The 24,348-nt window shown below is 41.3% G+C and overlaps 1 protein-coding gene across 2 annotated transcripts in view; it reads left to right on the forward strand.

The window, feature by feature from the left end:
- The window catches only part of Cacna2d3 (calcium voltage-gated channel auxiliary subunit alpha2delta 3), an 877,637-nt gene that overhangs the window by 622,123 nt on the left and 231,166 nt on the right, over window positions 1-24,348 (forward strand). The window contains exon 14 of one of the 2 annotated variants that reach the window (XM_058582154.1): window positions 7,770-7,787. The exons of the other annotated variant lie outside the window; for it this stretch is intronic. Within the exon in view, the coding sequence (XP_058438137.1) occupies window positions 7,770-7,787 (18 nt within the window). The remainder of the gene's footprint in view (window positions 1-7,769; window positions 7,788-24,348) is intronic. 2 annotated transcript variants of the gene reach the window in all.

Raw genomic sequence — 24,348 nt, forward strand, 5'->3', positions numbered from 1 at the left:
AAAGGCTGGATGTTCTTTCTGTTTTGTGGATGCTAACCCACAACAAGGGCGGGGGGTGAGGAGGGGAAGAATAGAAGTTCATTCTTGGTTATTTCTATAAAAATCCTGATTAGATGACTTCAGGTCACATAGCCACCCAGAGCCAATTGCTGTGGCCAGGAGAAGTTGCTGAGTTGTTTGGGTTAAGCTGGTGGCTTTTCACATCATGGGGCTTGACCTCTTGTCTAGAACATAGGGACATTATGAAAGAAAGGGTTTGGCACAGAGTGACATGTATCCACCATAAGAGTCACCCATTGATGGATGTACCTTGTTCAGGTGTTGTCACTGCTTCACTTAACCCTCTATCAAGAAGTGATGGCCTCGTACGTGATAACCTGGGATGCTGTAGTCCACATGGTCCAGGTCGATGGGATTATCTGAGGTAGAGGGTTACTATGGTAACTTCTCACACACCATCGGGTTGAGACTTTGGGAGGTTAAAGGTCAAAATGCTGTTACAAAATAGCAGCTATTAAGGACCAGTTTCTTTTGTTCAAACTCAGTATGTATTACTCCATTTAATTTTCAAATTCATCCCATGAAACAGTGTTATTACTATGGCCTTATAGATGACAAATCCGGAGCTCAGAGACAACCTATTGTTGCCCAAGATGTTGTGGCTGGCAATCTTTCTTTTTTTATTCATTCTTTTTTTCTTTATTCCTTTCTCTCTCCCTCCCTTCCTACATTTCTTCCTTTGTTTCTCTTCCTTCCTTCTTTTCTTCCTCCCTCTTTCCCACATTTTTTTTCTTTCTATTTTCCTTTGCCCTTTCCTTCCTCCAAGAAAGGAATGCACTGAATCTTCCCCTGGGGCCAGGCACAGGTAGAGTCCCTAATGCTATAAGGATGAAGAGGAGGAAGATGGCCCTTGGATGGATCATGAACCCTTAGGTGCAGAGGTCATCAGAAAGTGAGGGAACAGAAGGCAGTACATGCTAAGGCAAGAGCCAGCAAGTGATGCTCTAGAAGGACACTTGGGGGGAAGATGGGGCATCCTGTCCCAAGTGGGACAGGGAGAACCAAAGACTGACAGAGGGACTGGGGCCACTCAAGCAGGGGTCCAGGAATTGACATGGGCATGGGACACAGCTCAGCCACACTAAGAAAGAGGTACACGAAGACTGTAAGGCATGAACAACAAGCTTACCCAATGCCATACTGATACTTATGGATCATTCTGGATGCAGAGAAGAGATGGGGTTGGGTGTGGGGGCAGGAATGCAGATGAACAGCAGCAGGGGGTTGGCCTGAGTGGAAAGAAGTGGGACAGGACTTCCATCCCTGAATCCTAGCTCCTGGAACACCTTTCCCACCTTGGCCTGGGCTTGGAGTTTGGGCTACAGAACCTTCTCTGTGGAGTGGGGAATCTTTATCCACATTGTTTCATGAAGAATGATGGAAGACTATAAAGGTGAATATCCATAAGGAAATAAAATGAACACAAGGATCCTTTGCAAATAGCAGGGATTTATGGCTCTCCATTCATAAAGCCTGAGGCACAGGGCCAGGTCTACAAATGGGATAAGCATATGTGGGCCAGGCTTTTTGGTTTTGTTTTGTTTTACACAGTTGGCGGGAAAATGCTTTATTTCCTACTTGGGTTTTACATATTTTATAGGGAAATGTGTTGTTTTGATCAATAGATCTTTAATTGGACTTTGATTTTTTTGAAAAATTGGCCACTTGACTCTGGGACTTCATGGAGCTGGAGCAGTGGATGTTCCTTCAGTCACCCCCGTGGCTCTGAGTGAAATGCTGACATAGATATGAAGTCAATGAGGAGAGATTGAACAACTCCCATCCCTTGGGACACAAAGTGTCTCTTTTGAAAACATTCTCATTATTATAGCAGAGGGACTCCGCTTATATCCACTGATTCAGAGGTCCTACTCCCTCCCCTGTGCCCCTCCTCTCACCGAATCCACTTAGTCACGCAGGTCTCTAACTGGTGGACAGCCCTGACATCCAGTCCTCTGCCTATGTGAGGTGACTTCATGCATATGCTGGTGGTGGCCAAGCTCCACACATCCAGCCACCTACCTCTACCTCAGCCTGCAAGTCTGAGAGACATCTTAAACTTTTGGCAATTTGAGACAAAACTGAAGTCCAAGTATTTTTCCTCCAAACTTATCACAGTCATCATCATCTCAGTAAATGGTGGTTCCAGTTTTATATTTATATAGTTCCAAAACTTTGGATGCATTCTTTTTTTAATTTTTTTTTAGTTGTAGATGGACACAATACCTTTATTTATTTATTTTTATGTGGTGCTGAGGATCGAACCCAGTGCCTCACAGGTGCTAGGCAAGTGCTCTACCACTGAGCCACAACCCCAGCCCCTGGATGCATTCTTGATACCTCTCCTTTCATATCATCATCTGTTCATTATCTCTATTCTCCAAGCCACCTTGGGCCAGACCACAGCCTGACATCTTCATCCCTAGCACCCTGGTCCAGACTCAAGCAGCTTTAGATCACGCAGCATCCACCTGGCTGCCCCACCCCCACATCCCACTTCACACGTTCTGCCCTTGCTTCTCTCTGGCTGCGGGACCTCATAGTTTCATCATCTACAAAATCAAGGTAATCATGCCCTTACCTAATACGTTTGCTGTGAGTTTTCAGTAAGTTCACCTAGGTCAGATAGTTTGAGTGGTAGATAACATATCATAGCCATTGTAATCACCCATCATTACTGCTGCCCTGCACATCCTAGCACATGGTTTTCCATCCTCAAGATAACTACAGAGGTCAGAATGCCTGCTGGGGCTCTTCCCATCATGTCTATCTTCCCAGCAGCAGAACAGAGGGAGAAAAACCATCCAAGCACTTCTTGCTGACCATATCTGAATTTGTGTAGCCTTGTCTATCTCTTAGCTAAATCTGGCTAAAGATGGAGTTTGTGTTACTAAAACAGAAGGGCAGAATGCTGGCTAATGCAGCTGACAGCAATGAGGATATGAATGGGAGGTGGTTGGTGTGATGGGGGCATATGGCATGAGAAGTTAGACAAGCCTTCTTGAAGACGGAGACAACTGACTGAAGGAGTAAGTATTTTCCTGGAAAGGAGGGAGGGTCTGAGAAAGAGTTCTAGGATGAGGGGACAGCAAGTACAAATTTTCATGACAGGAGAGAGCATGGAAATACGCATGATGCCCTGGACCTCATATGCCACATGATGAGAAGCATGCTGGTCCAGGTCGAGGCTCTTGTGTAACAAGTGCTGTCAGGATTCCTCACTCCTCTTTTTGCTGATGGGTGATACTCATGTGAATTGGCCCATGAGGTTCCCCAAACCTTCAGGGGCTTGTGTAGGTACTAGTACCACTTCCTCTGCATGAGAAGCAACACTGTGAGCCTAGCTTGAAGTGGACCCTAGTGTTGAAGTGGACATGGGTGACAGAGAGACTTGACTTTGATCTGAACTTGAACACTCCTTGTCTGGGTGACTTGGATGAGACACTTGGCCATTCTAAATATTTTCTTCTTCCTGATCTGGAAACTGAGAATGATATCGACCTCTGACTCAGAGATGCAATATGAGGACTCAAGAGCCACAGATGGCATTTAGCCAAGTACTTGATCCATGGAATGTTCAGTATGCACTAATTATTTCTATTTTTTGCTGTCACCCCATTTTTATCCCTTTCTTCTCCTTTTATCTCTTGAATGACATATTGACACTTTCTTTCTTTTTTTTTTTTTTTTTTTGGGTACTGGGGATTGAGCCCAGGGTACAACCACTGAGCCACATCTCCAGCCCCTTTTTATTTTTTATTTTGAGACAGGGTCTCACTGAATTGCTTAAGGCCTCACTAAGTTTCGGAAGCTGGCCTTGACCTCACAATCCTCCTGTCTCAGCCTATTGAGCCTCTGGTATTACAGGCTACAGGAATGCACCACCATGCCCAGCTCAGTCTTTCTTTATTCAAATATAATGTTTCACATGAAGTGCATCTGCATCCAGATTTTCCCTGGGAATATGCAAGCTCACAGCAAACCACAACTTCTTTCCTTCTTTATCTTTTCTTTAGAAAAATGACTTGAAAATGTCTATACACCGTTGTATTTAGAATCATACAATCTAGGGTGTTAGACCTGGAAGGGACCCAAGGTTGCCCATTGAGACTCTCATGTTGTAGGTGAGGAAATAGATACAGGGAAGTGGCATCTGGCTGACCATGCCTGACAGAGTGACTTTGAAGAAGAAAAGGTCTCCACTGTGTGGGAAGAAAGAGAAGTCACCTCACCTCAGGCCCAGTGATGATGATATGTTAGCTTCTCATTGCTGTGACCAAAATACCTGAGAATAACAACTTGGAAGAGGAAAGATTTATTTTAGCTTATGGTTTCAGAGGCTTCATTCAGTCCATGGTTGGCTGGCTTCAAGTCAGACATATCATGGTGGAGGAAAGCTTCTCAGCTCATGGTAGCCAGGAAGCAGAGGAGAGAGGAGAGAGTGGGAAGGAGGAGCCAGAGGAAAGACAAACCCTTCCAAAGAATGCCCCCTGTTTTCTACTTCCTCCTACCATGCCCTACCGATCTACAGTTACCACCCAGCAGTCCACTCAAATTATTAATCCATCAAATGGATTAATCCACTCTTGAGGTTACATTTCTCATGATCTACTCACTTTCCAAAAGCTCACCTGTAGGCCTTGCTTCACTGAGAACTAAGCCTTTAACACAAGAGCTTTGGGGGGGACATTCCAGGTTCACACTTTAACAGAGGAGAAGCTCCCAGGCTGGATTTTTATGCATATTCACAAGTCAGTGAGATAGTCACACATATACAGAAGTCTATACCTGTCATATGGGAATCCAAGACTTTCATATCTTTCCTACCAGAGATATTTTCCTATTGAAAAACATCAGCTTGGGTTATCTGCATGATGTGTGAAGTGGGGTGGGGAGAATGCAGATTCAAGGCAGTTACCCCAATTATCTTTCCTTGGCCTCAACCTACTACACTCTAGTAATGCGGTTACCTGATTTAACCAGAAAGGCACCAGTACTAGACTAAAAAATGTCAGATATACCTATAAGGCAGAGAACTAATCTGCTCTCATGGAATTTGTAACCTAGTAGAGGAGCGAGAGATTAAGCAAATAAACTACATGGTAATTAGGGATGTGCTCAGAACTACAAATAAAAATAAGACCTTGAGAGATCATCATGTTCAGGGATGTTTTTCCTTATGTTTTAGCCCACAGCAAATGTTGCTAATTGGATATTATATTTTTTTTCTAATGAAGCTCAAGTTAAAACTTTAGAATTCTTATCAACATGGTCTGGGGGCAACCATTGCTAATCAATAAGAGTTGGTTCTCAATTTGAAACCATCCAGGATCTGGCCTATTCTTCAGCTTTCCCTCCACCCTTTCTTTTTATGCATGAGTACAATGAGGCAAAGGCTGGAAGACATGTGACTTAGGACTACATCCAGAGGCTAAGATGGGCTCCATTCACAGGGATAGTCTGGCTTCCAGTTCAGGACTCTGCACACCATTCATAAATACTGAGTGAATGATGTATGGGGAAGCCTACTCCCAAGCAGTAGCATCTGTGACTGCAGATGATCTGATCTAAATTTGTTATGTTCTATTCTGAGGCTCCTTCTCGAGGGCCAACCTGTTTAGAGCACCGTAAGCTGTAATTTACATTATCTCAAAGCTCCAATAAGAAAATTGTTCTTTGTTCTTATGAGTTACTTCTTGAGGAAAGTACATGTTCTGTGGAGAGTTTGAGGCCAGTTTTAAACTGAGGACATCACCACAAAGGCCTAGCCTCTTATTTTCCTGCCTAGAATTTCTTCTTGTGTGCTTAAACGGGGAAGTCTTTTTGAGCCTTCCTGACCAACCAAGATAAAACTTCAAGAAAGAGAGCTTACAGAAGGGCCATGGATGGCTCTCCTTTGACAGTTTGTACAAGGCTTAACTTAGCTATTTACTTTGCAGTTCATCAAATATTTGTAATTCTCAATGGTCCCCTATACATTTCACGTGACCATGCTCAACACAAATACTTTTCTAAGAAAACAGACTTTTTTTTTTTAATTCTACATCATTTGTGTGTCCAGTGTATCTTCTCTGTTGTATGAAAAGATGTTGTATAATTCAGGAACTTTTCTTTAAGTGATTGCTGGGTTCAGGCTCAGTTCCTAACCTCTACATACATTTTTTTTTCTGAACTCTTTGAGCTGCTATCTAGAGGATCTTGTGAAGTTCCATTTTGAATAGTCGTAGCTATAACCAGAAGGAAAGAATCAGAAAAAAATATGCTTGGGCCCTTTCTTTTTAGATGGGGAGACCTCTTTGGGATAAAAATGTTTGGAGTGTGGAGAAGCTGGAATCGCCTTTCATGGACATTCTCAATACCACTTTGGTGATAACTTTGAAATTTAAGACTTTTTATTATTTTGGATTTTCCCTTTTTCTCTCCGGTGGGCTCCATGCACAGGGACCAGGGCTTGAGACAGGCTATGGGAGCCCTGATCTTTGTTCATATGAAAAAGAGCATTCTTCCCACAGGGAAAAGGATGGAAAAGGCAGAAGATTCAACTGGGGGCCCAAGGCTATCTGAATTAGTTGTCTTGCATCTTCTAACTCTTCTGAATTTAGAAGACCTTGAGAAGTAGTGAGAGGGGAGGATGTCTGCAGCCACAATTCCCAAATGTTTGCAGCCTTAATTTCTTAGGAGCTGAGTTGAATCTGCACATCTTAAAGTCAGGTAACCCAGAACTACAACTCATTACCTATGGGCTGTTGTATCATGACTTAACTTCTAAGTTCCATTTTATTTTTCGTCTGTCAAATGGAGTGTACCTAGCATTACGCTTCTGTGATTTAATGGAATATTGCAAATAAAGGACTTTAACCCAGTGGTTACACAGTAGTTACTTTGTCACAGCCTGGTGGCAAGTTCTCCCTTGATAAATGTTAGGTGTTATGATGAGAAATCAGGTCTTCCTAATGACGTAATCCCTAGACTGAGTATTGAATACATGCATAATGTGAAATCCTATCCAGATTAGAAAATACCTTTCAATGCCCTGTGTGTACAATGGCAATGACAGCACAGTGGCATTAAGTATTAGCCTAATAGTCTCAACATAGACAAACAAATATGTCTCATAAATGTTCATCTTTTTCCACCTACATCTTAACTTCAGTTCTTTGTGTGGCATTGGGAAAGCTGTTGTATGGGACATATGTATGTAACATATTGTTGTGGGAGATGTCCTGTGGGTTGTAGGATGTTTTGATGTCAATAGGTTTCTTCCTATCTCCTGCCAGTTGTGACAAGTCTGAGTGCCTCTAGAGTGCCCTCCTCCAGCTGAGAACTGCTGGACTGAAGGAAGAAGGAGCTGGGTCATGGAGCTGTGCTCTAGGGGCCACTGGACAGAAGAACTTCGGGTCCAACTTTGCATGATATTACCAAACTGCTCTGGGCACAGTGATTCCCAAAACACCTGCAAGAAAGCTCTCAGTTTATCTGTAGATACCATAAATTCCAACAGCAGGTTGAATCAGCTGCACTGTAGCTTTATGTAGAAAAATGACTTGGGTTGAATTTTTAGTTCATTCTTTTTCCTCCTTATTCTGGTTTTTGCATTTGCCAATGGCAGCAAAATGAAGTTTTATGGCTAACCTTAACTTCTTATATAATGATTGTTTTTTTCTTTTCTTTCTTTTTTTTTCCTTTTCCCCTTATTATTTTTTTTTTAGCTCCCTCAGGCTCAAAAGGTAAACTCTTATCCATCACATCCCAGTCATTGTCTGAACTTACAATCATGCATGACTCCATGGTGTTGTGCATTTGGCCCCATTCATGACCAGTGAAATGGTTTTCCTCTCACTGTTTCAGAAACTTGAGGTAGGGCAGGAACACAGCAGCCCGTAGACTCAGTGTCTCCTGTCCCCTGCCATGTGAGCGCCATCAGAGAACCCTGTTACGACCAGTGACAGAGGGGCAACTCCCTGCCCAGCCATTTTCCTGAAAATTCTCAAATAACAGATCAAGAGTGAATTTGGCACATTTCTTCACACAAGACATTTCAGGCCTTCCCTGGAATCGTCTCACAGATAATGTGAAGAGCTAGTAAGTCCTAGTGACCATGTTTAAAATCCTGGCTTCCTAATCCAGATCTCTGAAACTCCCCTTTGGTTTCGTAAATTTAAAAGCTAGCAGCTCCTTTGTTTTGTCTTGTCACCCAGACAACCTTAGAGCAGAGTTCTTGCCAACAGCCAGACCCTTTCACTGGTCCTCATTGTCTATCTGAGATGATCTGGCTCCACCATCTAGAATGTTCTCTATACAGAAAGACTCCATGTGGTTGCAATGGCGGCTTTGTTGTGTTGTCCCCATGACATATCATTGTATCCTAAGGGCAGTATGCTTAAAAAAAAAAAAAAGTCACGCTATGCCTCATGTATTATTATCGTATATTTTCCAAACCTAAGCAAGACTTCTGGAATACACCGCAATTTCTGGGGGCCAGATGTGAGTTAGTTTCATTTCAAGAGCAAAGGTAATGATGCCACCCTGAAATTTAAGCAGCATCTCTCTGGCTTTCCACTTCAGGGATGATTTGGTTCCTTCTCGTTAAGAGAGAGAGAGTACAACTGCTCTACAAAAGACAGTCTGTTCATTCCATATGGACAACCAGAGGCCTCAAAATCATTACACAATTACTCAAATATATTTGAGATATTTAAACAAGGCGAGACGCACTAGTCTGTGACTTGGCTTGTGGTAATGTTTGATTACACTTCAATGCCATCACAAAAGGGCTGAACACTTCATTAAAAGTTAAAATATTTGAAGATAGCAACATCGTCCAGGGTAAATATATGGTCAGAATTCCAGATTGTTTGGAAGGTTAGATGTCTTTGATAGGACATACTTTCTTAATTGCCCATGTTTGAAATTTGGGGGGGATTTTTTTTTTTTTTTTTTTGGTGAAGAGACTTAACAAATCGAGTCTCCCACATGGACTGGTTGGGTCTGTAACTTACTGGCATTTATTCATCAAATTTCCACTGATCCATATACAAAAGCATTCCTGTTGTTGAAGATTCTTCATGAATTGGAGGTGCTGTCAGCCATGGAATTTTAAAACAAACTCCAAAACAAACCAAGTCAGAAGATGGGTAAGAACAGATGCTGCTGGGATGTGTGACTCTCCAAAAGCCCTTACCTCATTGCGTTTTTTTCTGTCTATCCTCATGGAGTAGGTTTATGTCACTCGTCCTGCAATGTGGAGCAGGTTCCTATGGTCATATCAAGTCCAGAGTCAAATAGGCATCCTCCGTTGGTTTCCTAATTATTTCCTGGGCTCCAGAAGATGTCTCAAAGTCTAAGGGAGTTAATCTGTAACTCTGTGTAACAAGGAAGAGCTCTGCCTCCAGTTCCTATCATGTCTGCAAGTTTTTTTTTTTCCTATTAAAATAGAGAAGATACTTAACCTTAAAAATATGAAGATCCCCATGTGGTTTCAGAATCCTTTAGGGAGCCAGGTACAGTGGTGCATGCCTGTAATCCCAGTGGCTTGGGAGGCTGAGGCAGGAAGATCAAAAGTTCCAGCCTCAGCAACTTAGCAAGACCCTACCTCCAAAAAAATAAAAAGAGAACGAAATACAAGCCTTTGTGTGTAGCTTCTGGGCAGTTCAGCTCTAGAGAAGGAGTTTGAATGTGAACCTCAGGTATCTGGGCCGAAAAGCAAGGGGCATTGAGGAGAGAGGGACACTGCAGATTGAAGATGACCTCCTCTAGAACTCCAAGTCTCCATTTGGTGATGTGTCAGCATCCCTTCCCCTCACTGTCCTTCCCTCCCTGCCCCTCACTGACACTTGTAGAGGCCTTTGCTAGAAGGATAAGGTTCTCACAAGTCCCAGTTTCCCTCAAGTAGCCTGTCCTGCTGTTCAACAGTGAAGAACCACGCTAGATTCCTTCTTAGCCTTTTTCCTTTTGTGACCATGGGTAAGTCACTTAACCTCTGAGCCTGGAGGGCTTATATTTATTTAATGAGAATAAAAAAAAACTACCTTTCCATTTGTGAGAGTTATTTCTCTGTCCTGTGCCTAGCACAGAGTCTGACATATGCTGGACAGTCTCCAAATGCAGAATTCCACTGAGCATTTGGCTTGGCTGTGCCTCGATGCTCCAGAGCAGATCAAAGGAGCAGTCATGTGGCTGGTGGGGGGGTCCAAAACTTCTGCTCAGTGTTTTGTGGTCTTGACTCAAACCTAACAAATAATTGAGAGATGACCAAAGAGCCTGGCAGGTAGGTGGTACTCCGCCTATTTCTTGAGTCACTCTGCCTTAACTGACCCCACCAGATCCATGATGTCAGAAAGAAGCTGAGCCTGGACTTGAAACCCCAACAAAGCAAAGACTTTGAAGGACAATTGTTTTGAAAGATTTCTTCCCAGTGCCTTTGACATTACCCATGGATTTCGGCCATCCGTGGACATGATTATAATGAGTTCCTTCTAAACCCGAGAGTTTGCTTTTCTGGGGGTAAGAGGGAGGCATCCGCAGCTGCTGTGTCTCTGGCCTACTTTTCACATGAGGTCATGAGCGCATACATTGGACCATATGGTGTCTGCATTTGTGTTTTTGTTGGAATCTCTGTTTGTATCATCTGCAACTGTTTTCTCTATAAATATTTTAAATGGTTATGTCTCTGCAAACATGCTCATTTTAATCTCTTGGCTGATCTACAACTAAAAATGTCCCACTTGGGTGTCCTTCTTATGCGCAGCAGACATTAATGATTGTTGTCTCTAAGTTATGGTTTTCATGATTCTTATATATATATATATATATATATATATATATATATATATATATATATAGAGAGAGAGAGAGAGAGAGAGAGAGAGAGAGAGAGAGAGAGAAAGAGAGAGAGAGAGAGAGAGATAGAGAGAGAGAGAGAGTTTGTTTTTTTGGTAATGCTTAAGCATCTCTGAGATAATCCCTAGGCTCTATTGATTTCAACCCTTGATATAATATTGGTGTGACACTAGCTGCAGTGTCCTGAATTCTTGGCTAAAAAACCACACAGCAACTCAGTCCTCATGCCTTCAAGTCATCACAAACACATTTTTTAATACCTTTATTTAATTTATTTATTTATTTATTTTTATGTGGTGCTGAGGATTGAATCCAGGACCTCACACATGCCAGGCAAGCGATCTACCACTGAGCCCCAACCCCAGCCCACAAGCACATTCTTTTCAGTGGAAATTGAACTGATTTCCGAAGTGGATTGATTGTCCTTGCATTCAAGGAAGTGATGCCCATATGTAAAAAAGGTTTTCTTCTTTTTCTTTTACATGACAGTTCTTGACTTCTATAAAAGAGATTTCATTTTAGAAGGATAAGCCAGCCAAGTTACCCAAAGCCATTTACAAAGGCTGACTATTGAATATAGGAGTCTATGTTTTAGCTGCATTTTTTTCTCACGTAGTTTCTGTTTATAGGAACTAGGCTTCCTTTGTTCACTGTGGGGTTAATTCCATCGATGTAGATTGAATCCATGAGAAGTGAGCCTTGGATATTTAGTCAGGAATACCTTTCGGGGAATTTTAGATCTGACTAGTTGCGTGGGCTACCTTGTGCAGATGCTGGTACTCTATCCCTTCCTTTCTAGCTGTATTCACACAATTGGAATTTGCCGAAGACCCTTTTTTTGACAGTTTCCTCGCTGCTCAATGCCTGGCCTGGCATCCGATTAGTTAAAATCAGCCTGAGCATTCTGAGAAGGCAGAAGCATTTTTCTCAAAACCATAGTTAAAGCAAACCACATCTCTAATCCTGTTTGGAGCAGCAATTGATGCGTTCAGGGTTGCACAGTATGGCAATGATCCCTGTTTAATAGCCCGACCGCGTGTTTTGTTTCCTGTTAGGAATAGCTTAACTTGCCTTCTTGAGCAAACACAGCAGGGTTCAAGATCTGTTGTTCTATGCCTGCTGCGATATGCAGTGCTGCTTAACTTGTATGAGGACTCAGGACCACATAAATTCACTTCTTAAACGGAGGACCACATAAATTCACTTCTTAAACTGAGGTCGATCTTTGGTGTTGCTTGCAGGAGAGACTGTTTTATTCATCTCCCCCTAGCCCAGTGTAAATAGGGTCCTGAATCTATTTGCATTTTCTTTGTTTCATTGTTTATGTTATATTTTAAGGGAATATTGGAAGCATTTCTATATCTGAAGTATATAGAAATGCCCGCCTTCCTTTTCTCCCCCCAACCCCCCCATTTCTTTCTCTTTTTCCATCTTGTTCTTTAGGTACCAACTCGTGCAAGTAGAATTTGGCCTCTCTTATCTCAGTGTAATCAGATATCAGCAATTGTGGGACATCATCTATCATTCTTCACCTCATTTAACTTCCATAGTTTGAACTGTTGGATTAACTGTCATTGAAAAGAGAAAATTGAAAGCCTGCAAAGCTACTGTTTTCCTAGAACTGCAGCTCTAGTGATTTTAGTGTTTCATTATAGTTACATAACCAGCTAAATTGATGCAAATGAACTGAAAGCTGAGAGGTGATAACTATTTACATTTGGTTCTGATTTGTGACTGGTTTGCTTTTACCTCTACCTGCTGTGTATATAAACTATTATTTTTTATTTGGATGTTTTTATCTTTTCCCTATCATTTACTATTTTATAGGAACGTACACAGCCCCCTATCATATGCATCCCCAAGCTAGGGCTGCTAAGATTAATATACTCACAGTATGAAATTTGGTAGCAACACAGTAGATTTAAATTTGAATTATTAAATCTATTTTGTGAGTAAAGCAGGGGACGTAGAAACAAGAACAAGGCCAGCCAGTCACTTCAGTTCTTCCTGTGGCCAGTGTGATGGGCTCCATGGAAATCTGAGTGATGGCGTGTTCCTCAACCATAATGATAGTCACATAACCAAATGTTTTGTTGTCTCCCATAGTTCTGTCTGAGTGTGTTTATGACAGCCAGATAGGCTGTGCTGCTGAGAAAGCAGGTGAATTTAGTATGTTTCATGCCTATGTGAGTCTTGGCTACCTGTTTTCCATGCTTCCATCTCAAAATCCTGTGTTTGAGACCATAAATAAATGAATGCAAGATACTCAGATTCAAAGCGCATGACTTCCTGATGCAGGACCCCCAGCAGAACAGCAGAAGGCGCACCAGCTGAATCCCTATGAGAGCTAACAGGGGACACGGAGCTCTGTTTGGAACCAGGATGCTACCTGCATTTCTTATTGAAAAAAAAATTATTACTTTTAAACAACCTCATAATGTGGGTCTATTTGTGACTTTATCCATTTTTATATTTATTGGAACATTGGAAGTATTAATTTATTATTTTTATAATTGAGAAGCAAAGTAAAAGCAGGAGATGCAATTTAATTATGAAAAAAAAATAAAGTTTTACACTGTAATGCATGAAAATTGTTTCAAACTTTCAAGGAACCATTGCTAGTGCAAATCTCGAACTTTTACACTTGCATGCTTTGACCTGATATCTCTTTTGCAGAATCTAGCTTAAATGAGTCAGTGATTCACAACAACCAAATACTAAGAAATAGAAAAGTGGTTGCAAAAGTCACTAGAATTTCAAAAGACACAATATTAGAAAGTCATTAAAAACTAAGGGCCAAAAGCATACTTAATAATGTAAGAAAATAAAGTAGGTTTAAAAATCAGACTATAACATTCTATGGACATTATACTGTGTATGTGTGTGTGTGTGTGTGTGTGCAAGCATGCACATTTGCATATGTAAATATGTTGGCAAACAGATGTAAAAAATAGTACTAGAGGGGGCTGGAGATATGGCTCAGTGATAGAGCATTTGCCTGGCATGCATGAGGTCCTGAGTTCAAGCCCCAACACTGAAACAAAAAACAAAATAAAACAAAAACAACAACAACAACAACAAAAAAACACTGGAAAGAAGTGAATAGGCATGTTTAATAGTAGAAGGAAAAGTACTTATTTTGTTCTCTCCTTAATACATTTCTGCATCATTCAAATTCTATACAATGATCATATATCATTTTATAGGTAATTAGACTAATGAACTAATTGTATTATCCATAATTGCACTAAATGGAACAGTCTAAAAAGGGTTCCCCTAATAGTTGTTTGCTGAGACTAACTTTCCCCAGAAAAAAAATAAAACAGAAATCCAAACTCAGTTGTGCAAATACATATATAACTGCATTGATTCTTCATACAGATAGCAATACTCAGAAAGGTGAAGATTTATAAATAGCAGATTGTCTTGCACAGGACAAGTCTAAAAGACCTTTGTTTCTGAATAATCTTTATTTCCTACAGCAAGAGAGGCCATTTGTATTTTTAATCAAAGGCCCAGTCCATGTCAGGTTGCTTAGAGTAGCATTGATCTGAGTCTGGGAAATAGACAACATTGATAGGTGTGTGGTTCAACTCTGGGGTCCACTGCCCGTGTGTGTCTCAGTCGGTAAGGGCCGCCTGTCTTACACCTCTGGGTGGAAGGAAGGGCTACCTTGGCCGAAAGGTGAGAAAATAAAACAGGGTGAGGATTGGAATTTGACCAATAAATGAATGCGAGATCCTCAGATTCGAAGTGCATGACTTACTGATGCAGGACTCCCAGCAAGCAGCAGAAGTTTTTCCAGCTCAGTCCCCATGAGGGCTAATGGAGACATGGAGCTCTGTTTGGAACCAGGGTTCTGTTTGGAGAGTGTTAAACTGAATGGTTTAGGAGGGAGGTGTTGTTCCACAGTAGGGGCAAGACAGACAGCCCAGAGGTTGCAAAGATCAACTTCCCATTCAGCTGGAGATAAGAACGGAGGCCCTGTCTTGCCCTTGTCCCCTTGGGTGTAGAGGATCTTTACTCTGGACCCTGTCTTTCTCATTGTCATACTGGAGTGGAAGCATCCTGTACAGGAACTCTGAGGAGACCTGGGGGCAGGGCTTATCCAGAGCATGGCGTACCAGCTATTCTGTTAGTGATCTGTGGCAAGAGCACTGACCTTCCTGATTGCACCTTGTTGAACACAGACAAATTTGATAAAGCAAAGAGAGAAGTGGTTTTTGAAACACTGATATAATCTGATATTCTTTAAAAAAAAAAAAGTAGGCAAAAGAACTAGGTATTTACAAAGCTGTAAACCAAGGATTGACTTTAAAACCTCTAATGTCTCAAGGCTGCCTCGTCCCAGACTTAACTTTTAATGTCTTAGGAATTCAAAAATCTCCTTTCAAAAAAATTCTCATTTATTCAAGATACATGAATGTTTTCTATTTTTTTCTATTTATTTAAATCAAGCCGATTATAAAATATGGCTCTCCTGAGGTGTTGAAACAATTCAGACAACTCATAACATTGCTAAAGAGAAACTGCCTTTCCTTTAGAAAGTCTAAAGAATAAAAACAACAGAATTTTTAAAACTATTTTTATCTCCTTATATCCCAGAGGGATACAAATGCCCTTCTTCTGTATAGAAAAGAAGGAAGAGGATGGAGAAAAATTCCTTCAAAAAGCTCAGTGAATCGGGATGTCATGGTCTTGATGTTAGCATAATCAATATTGAGCTTGGGGACAATATTGAAGGGGACATCTCAGGACACCCAAATTTCTGATTCCCTTGCTTCAAGATGCAGGTCTGTAAGTTATATTTATTGGCCCAAAGATGATCTTGAACTCAAAGCACTGGATTGCCATTTCAAGGTCTTTTTTTGTATTTCATGGTGGACTTAGGACACCTATATCCCTTGCTTGATACACTAGATGTGTTATCTGATAAACAGTTTGCAAGTCTACAATTTTATAATCCTGGCTCTGAAAGATGTGTCTTTTACATGACAATTAAAACACAATATTGCAATGAAACTTTAAAAATCAAATAACCCAAAATACATCGACTTGAGTCAGACATGCATTTTTTAAATTGCGAGAGAGAGAGAGAGAGAGAGAGAGAGAGAGAGAGAGAGAGAGAGAGAACGAACATATAAAGACAGCCATTCCAACACAGGAGCAAATCAAAATCAGTACAATTCAGTGACTAGTTTAAAAATCAAATCTTTTTCCAGAACCAGGCATGGTGGTACATGCCCAGCAGCTCAGAAGGCTGAGGCAGGAAGATCGTGTGTTCAAAGACATCCTCAGCAAATTAGTGAGGCACTAAGCAACTCAGCAAGACCCTGTCTCTAAATAAAATGTTTTCAAAGGGCTGGAGATGTGGCTCAGAGGTTAAATGCCCCTGGGTTCAACCCCAGGATCAAAACAAAACAAAACAAACCTTTGTCCAGATATAAATGTAATCAATCATGTATCAAATTGATGTCAAATCACCATCAGTGATTTTAATCTCACTTTACTGGTCCTCATAGGAAGGGATTTACTGTGTGAGAGATAAAACTGATAAGTGCCCAAAACACCTATGCACTATACACTCATAGGCATCCCTTTCTTTACTTTTTTTGACATAATTTTTTGGGGTACCAGGGGTTGAATCCAGGGGTGCTTAACCACCGAGCCATATCCCCAGCCCTCTTCTTATATTTTATTTAGATACAGGGTCTTTTATTGCTGAGTTCCCTAGGGCCTTGCTAAGTTGCCGAGGCTGGCTTTGAACTTGTCTCAGTCTCCCAAGTGGCTGGGATTACAGGTGTGGCACCACCACACCCAGCAACAAAATTTTTTTGATACACAACAAGGCTCATTTTCATTGACAGAATTTATCTGCCTAAATGGTTTCTGCACATTAACATGGGAGAATTCATCATTTTAACGAAACAACCACCTTTCAGTTTTTAATTGCTAAATTGAGTCATATACTTATTGGTCTGGTCCTAGTTCCAGCTGCCTGGTCCTTTTTTCTTTCATCCTATTCACATAATAGACCCCCCCACACACACTAGATGTACTTTAGTTAGTGGGTATATGTTCATGGAAAACCTCCATGTGCCCCAGGTCCCTGAGAACTGAAGCGATGGCTCTGTGAGCTACCAGATGTGATCTTGCCACAGGATTCAACTGAAATGACCCTCTGGGGTAAACTGGAGCAGTTGTGTAATCCTGTATGGCGATGCTGCGAAGAAGTTCAAAAACAGAAAGTTAGATGTTTATCCCTTCTAATTAACTAGAGGGATTTTGGAAAACCCAACTAAGTTTCATGAGGTAGAAAAATGTCAGGCAAGGCCTAATGCCATGGTATGGATTTTCTTTTTTTCCAGAAATGACTCATAGAAGTGAACCACTTGCTGAATCATGAGCTCTGGGTGCTTGGATTGGACCAGTCCCTACTAGCCCAGGCCTGGAACCCATTAGGTGATTTGGAGACTGGGTACTTCTGAAGCTTCTCTCCCTTCTTCCTGATTCTCTTCCTCTATAACAACTTCCTTTGCTATATGCCCCCGGCCTCCTTTAATAAGATGCTTCAGTTATGATTAACTATCCTGATTGTTTTCTAAAACACATTTGTGAAGACCACAATGGTCTCTTATAGGACGAAGGAGAAATATTTTTATGTTTATATGAGTCAGATGGAGGGACTGATGAACTTCAAACTTGGTAATGAGTGGACCGGAAAGAAGCCCAGGGGACCATACCTTATTCTGGAACCATCCCTATGAGATTGATTGCCTCTCTCAGATTTTCCAGGCACTATATGAGGTATTTTTCCCAATAATTCCACTTGTTGCAAGTACTCTTGGGGGTATTCCTTTTTTTTTCTTGTAACCCAGGATTCACCAAGGGGCACTTAACCACTGAGCCACATCCCCAGCCCCTTTTTTGTATATTTTACTTAGAGACAGGGTCTTGCTAAGTTGGTGAGGCTGAACTTGAATTTACAATCCTCCTGCCTCAGCCTCCCGAGCCACTGGGATTACAGGCATTCACCACCACACCTGACAGGGCTATTCTTAATTTAAGGATGATTTACTTTGTTTCCTCTTGGATTGCACGCTAAGCTACCTAAGGCAGAAAGTGACATATGTCCTTGCATTCCAAGACAGGAGACTGAAAACAGAATGATTTGCGCACAGGCTGTGGCATTAGGTAGGCTGAGGCTCAAATTTCCATGTTACTGCCTTCTGTGACCTAGAGCGAGGTACTTTGCCCCTTTATCTTTAATCCTTTTACCTGTTAAGTGGACAAAGACCATTCACAAGGTCTGTGCCAGGGTTAGATACAAGGCTACATAAATGTGAAACATTTCAAGCATTGTTGGGTAATAGCAAAGCATGCTTGGCAGTGGATATGCATAGTAGATACAGAGCTGAGTAGATGGAAGGAAGGATGGATGGAAGGAAGGGTGGATGGATGAATAAAAACAACTAACCAAGTTTGTTGAATCTGCTGAGATGTTAATTTGGGTCTGTTTGCTGGAAGTCACAGCGTTCAACTGAGCTGTTAAAAAGACAGTCAGTCCTTCTTCCTTATCGCTGTGACATTGGCTGGACATCATGAACCTTGTCCCCCTATTAGCAACAGAAGCACGTAGCCACTAGCTTCTCAGAAATTCCTTCCAGTCTCAGGCTAACCACACTGATGGAGGCACGATATGCAAGGGCATGAAGAGAAGGAGCTCCGGAGTCTTGTCTGAGTTCTGGTACCAATTCTCTGCCACTCCTTTCTTCTCTGGGCCTCCTTCATAAAATAAATAAAAGGACGGTGTTGGAGTAAAATCATTCTAGGATCATTTACTGGGCACTTCCCATGGACCAGGCTCTGTGCTAAATGCTCTGGATTAAAAAGAGGACTCATTCTTAGATTCTGCCCTTGGAGTTTACAGGCTCGGCCCAATTTCCAGCATTTCTTCCAGCCGCAGTGTTCAGTGACTTTGCTGCATTAACAGTTTGCACAAATTTGGGCCTAGATGGTATCTTTGGTTGTAGAGTAAATATGATTATCTTTGTAGTGAAGTTTGAGAACATCTGGTTCCCATTTCCACTTAGTTAGGGAAGGTTTTGTGGAGGAAGCAGCATTTCAGGGGGTCTTTAAACAAGGGGAAGGTTTTTGTCCCAAGGCCCCCGAAGCTCCGGCTCTGACAATTGGCTGTGTTTTCAGGCACCTCTTTGGGAGGTGTTTAAACCATGTTTGTGAAAATATGAATGTTCGGCCACAACAGGGGGTCATATGTGACAGAGCTCATCGTGAGTATTGGTCCAAATCCAGCGTCTCCTGGTAATTCTCATTGTGATTATTACTGGGCATTCTTAAAATGTAGGTTTTACCGTAATCAACAAAGCAGGTGGTACATTAATAAACAAAGCACTTCCAAGATGGGTTTCTGATATGTTAATCAGAAATATTATGTTTATTAGTAATATTCTCTTGACCTTGGATTTATGTGCATATGTGTTCCTAGTCAAAGACATTTCTCCCACTCTAGAGAGATGTTTACCCATCAACTCTGTTCCTTGCTTAATGACTTATATCTTAGAATCACTGGAAAAAAGGGAAACATTAACGTTTTCCTAAATAATAACTGTTTTATTAGAAGAAAGCTGTTTTTAGATTTTCATATAGATGTTCCAACTTGAGCCAGCATTATCATTCACCAAGTTGTCTTCAGGTTGTTAAAAAGAGAAAACAAACAAATTCAACAATCCAGTTCTGCACGACGCAGTTAAAGTTCAAAGAGGAAACTGTCTGCTTTTCTATGTAAACAACTTAAAATGCAGAAAAAGGCTCATAAGAATTCAGGATTTCCAAATCTCAGATGCAAGTAATAAGGATTCTGTATGAATAAGAGAAAATGGCTTGTTCAAAAGCAAAATATCATTTATGTAGCGTTCTCTTGGATTGAGTGACTATACTTTATCAGGATGATCAAAGGCACAATAAGAGCAAACATTTCTTAAAAGGAGTATTTATTCTTACTTCTTATTCTCATGATCCACTGCCATTTTCTTGGAGACTTATATTATTTAGATTTCAGGCACCTTGAAAAATGTTGAAAAATTCCAGTGCACAATACACATCCAAACAATGATTGGTGTTAAATTAGCCTAGATTTTTAAAAGGAAGCATTTCATCTCAACAGTGTCATGAAAGATCATTCCTGTTGCTTTCATGAAAGAATCAGCTTTTCAGTTAAAAATAATGCCTGTTCTTTCTAAATTCTTCACTATGAAGAACACCCCAAATACTGATATTCAAATATGTGTAACTCAGAATGTAAAAATTTTACTCTGGTAGGATTTGCAATGTCTAAGTATTACCAGGGCTCTCCACCCCCATCTTTTATTGGTGCATTATAGGTGTATAAAATAGTGGGATTTTTTTTTGTTAAATATTAGTGCATGACCATGGTTTTTTCAAAGGACTATTTTATCTATACGTAAAAAGGGATATTTAAAATGTATAATTATTGGGGCTGGTTTGTGTCTCGGTGTTAGCATGCTTGCCTAGCATGCATGAGGCACTGGGTTCAATTCTCAGCACCACATACAAATGTAAAATAAAGGTCCATTATATTTTTAAAGAAAACTTTTTAAAAAATGTATAATTATTATTGTGGTCATTTTTACATTTATTTTTGATTTCAAGCATTTGTCTTCATTGCAAGTGTCTGCTATTAGGTGGTTTTATTTATAACATGCTTTCTATAGATGAGAATTTATGGAGACAGTCTTCTTTTTAAGTTTCAGTTATATAGAAAAGAAACCAAAAAAAAAAAAAACCCATACACCTATCATCCAGATTTAAGTAATATAAATATTTTATCATATGTACTTCAGGTTTTTTCAAATGATTTTTTTTATGAAGTGAAACACTGCACATTTTGCATTTTGACGGGGCTGTGTGGGCTGATTGTCATCCCATGGGAGTTGACTGCTGTCAGCAGGTGGTGCATAACTGCTCCTTGTTCCCCACTGCTGTGTAGGAGTACTGCCCCTATTCCTAGGACCCGGGCACTGCACTGCTCTTTGGGGATGTAGTGGGGTGGGTAAATTGCTTGCATCTTTGCAAATAATCCCCTAATTAAACTTTCCTCAGATCACTCATGTTGAGCATATTGTTTGATTAACATGGGAACCTGATAGCTAAGAGTTTGTATCCCGTGTTAATGAAATTTTACAAACAGGTGTATGTACCTATACCCACCAGACAACATTGTTTTCTGTTTGTTTGTTTAAATTTTTCCATAAAGAACTTCACCCTACATGTGTACATCTGCAACTTGCTTCATTTTCTCCAAATGTTGAGATTTACTCATGTTGTCATGTGAAGATCAAGTCAGTAAGGGGTGTGTCTGTCGTGAAATCAGCCTGCTGCTCATACCCCAGTGTACCCTTACTAGAATCTTCCCCTGATATCTCTGCTTAGTACTAAGGGTCATGGATGTTCTGGTGTGAAAAGGAGGGCTATTTTGGAGGGTAGATGGCCATTGAAAAAGGTTAGGTACAGATGGTTTGTTTGGTGGGAGGTGAGAGGGAACCTTTAAGGGATTTAGGGTCTAAAGTATCTCCACATAGCCATGTATTCTGCTCAGGTTCCTTTTTTCTGGATCTGTGTTTTCCTCTTACTGCTTTTCTAACTAATTTATACAGAGGGTTACTCCAGTACCACCTTGCTCTTCCCTTGACACAGAGTATCACACGGAGGACATGGGTGATATGTGCTTCCTGTCCCCAGTACTCTTTATTGTGGCCTTTGGGAATTCTGAGGTCATTCGTAGACTTCATGGGCAGAGGAGGGGATGCCAAGGATCTGGCTTCTTTCGGTTCAAGCAGCACTTAAGAAAGTGAGTTTGAAAGGACATCATCCTTCATGTACTCTCCAATCACATTTCCAGATCCCATACATCATAAAGAGTCAATGGTTCTCCTTTCAAAATGTCTCATCTGTTATTCTATGTTCGTCTACCTTTTAGTATGATTCATTTTTCTGTCAAGGCAAAGGTTATTGACAGAACTAATAGTTGAGACAGCTTGTGCTTCAAATGGTTACGTATCTAAGTGACATTGGCTGCCATCTAAATACATTTTTACTGAAAAAACACTTAGTCAAGAAAATGACTTTTTAATCTCCCAGGACATTGTGCCTGCAATTCACCCTGACTTCCACCAGATGGCGATAGTGCCATTCTGTGGAGTGCAGGTTGAAGTTCTTTGCAGGCTTGAAAGGAAAACACAACGGAAATGCAGCTGCATACTTACCGATTATATACACAGAGAGGCTATTTTATATGCTGTAGCATTATACATTGATATTATGTACTCCATTAATATAGTCAATATGGTGATCAACTTTAGTAAGAAAAGAAAAACATACAAACATAAGAAGAGCAAAGTATAGCAGAAAAACGATATTTGAGGAGCGGTAGTGAATTAGCCTTTGTTCTTGGATCACAGCCAGTCTTCCCCAGCAGAGTTCACCATTTGTGCACAACCTTCCCTTTGAGCCCAAGCCTCCAGGGCTGAGCAGATCTGGCAGCAGACTCTACTGAAAACCACCTGGCAGCCCTCTAATGGTTTGCCAAGCGTGCTGCCCTTAATTCGCTTGAATGCCTTCTCTGGGCCAGGCCCAGCTTGCCTCCTTTCTCTGGGACTTGGCATTCACCCCCCAGGGCTCCCAGCTGCAGGAGAAACAGTGGATCCTGCCGCTAGCCCTGGCAAGCTTCCTCTGAATGGAGATGTGAAGAAGGCAAGTAAAACAGATGTCCTTCCAAAGTGGAGCCTATCCAGGCAGCACGGTAGCCATCACTATTCCCAGTCCAAGGCGCCCCGTGGAGGACTGGCATGTGCCTTCCACCTGTCTCCAGGCCTGTCCTCTTTACCTGTGGGTGTTCACATCTCTATCCCGGTAAGGCCAAAAGTTGACACTGATTCCACAACTTCTCACACAGACTCCTTTTTCAAAGCAGGCAAACTTTTGTTATTTCATTATAAAGATTTTTTCAAAAAGTCCCAATGATAACAGAATTTTTACAGCATCCTAAGAAATGGTCATTTTCCCAAATTCTGCCTTCTACCACTCATTATTTGGCTACTTTGGGAGTACCTAAATTTCTTCCCTTGTGGGAAAGACAGACAACCATCCCTCTTGAGAATGTTGGGACCATTTTCCCTTTGACTTTCCTAGCCAAAGAAATTCCTCTCTCTGGGTTGTATGTGGCACTTGGGGTCACTTCGATAGGCATCTAGAGCTGCTTAAATCATTTATGGACCAATCACCTGTGTGATTCAGGACTTGTCCGAGTGATGCAAATCCTATTCATGCTCATTTGGGCGAAAAAAAAGAAAGAGAGAGAGAGAGAGAGAGAGAACTTATTGGTTGGAGTAACCCAATAATGAAAAAAAAGTATTGTTGGAGTTGACATCAGGGGTGAAGGCATCCAGAGCCTGGTCCCTCCCTTCCTCTCCCTACCTCTTCATTTCCCCTTCAACACACACACACATACACACACACACACACCCCTCAGCTTGTGTTTCTATGACCATCAAGATTATAGTCTAGGCTTGGGATATAGCCCAGTTGGTAGAGTGCTTGCCTTGCATATACAAGGCCCTGGGTACAATCCCCAGCAACACACACACACACACACATGATTATGTTCTTATAACCATCCTCAAAGTGGGGGAGGAGGGGGAATCTTTGCTATCAGCTCCAGAAATAAACAAATCCCAGATAATCTAGCTTGAATCATGTGCCAAAATTAATAAACCAATCAGTGTGGCCGAGAGGAGGTGTGCATCTGTGCATGTGAGTGTGAAGCCCTCTGGTAGGTACAGCCTGGGTTGGATATCTAGTCACACATTCAAGATGGGGGAAGTTAGCTGCTAGGAAAACCTTATGATTGGAGGAGATGATGAGGATTTCTGTGAAGGAAGGGACTGTTGTTTGCAGAAGAAGAAAAGGAAAGACACTGGGCATTTAAAAAAAAAAAAAAAGTCTACCTTTACATGGTTTCATTTGTAAATATCTTCACTATAAAGCTAACAGCATGAAGCAGTGAACTTCTTCCTGGTTGTAAAAATTGCTTGTCGGAGCATTCTGAATCTGTCATTTGATGACTGACAGCTATCAACAAATGCCAGACATCTTTACTTTAGTTCAAGTTAGACCTGAAGAAAGTGGCTTCTGTGCTTCCAGATGAGAGCCAGTGTACCAGCCCCCGCCATCTGTTGTTTCTATACTATCTGGGGCCACACCTAAGGGCCGGCTGCATTGCCCACCAGTGCCATCAGTGGGAAACTGATCCAGCATTAAGAGTGAAGGCCCGAGGTGACTGCACAAGCCTCACACATGAGTCCGAATGCATATTCATATAAGCCCCCATGCGTGATTAACTCGGGGAGCTGA

This window comes from Marmota monax, unplaced genomic scaffold, assembly GCF_021218885.2.
Source record: "Marmota monax isolate L192 unplaced genomic scaffold, Marmota_monax_Labrador192_F-V1.1 WCK01_AAM20220418_F8-fsc00042, whole genome shotgun sequence".
Lineage (NCBI taxonomy): Eukaryota > Metazoa > Chordata > Mammalia > Rodentia > Sciuridae > Marmota > Marmota monax.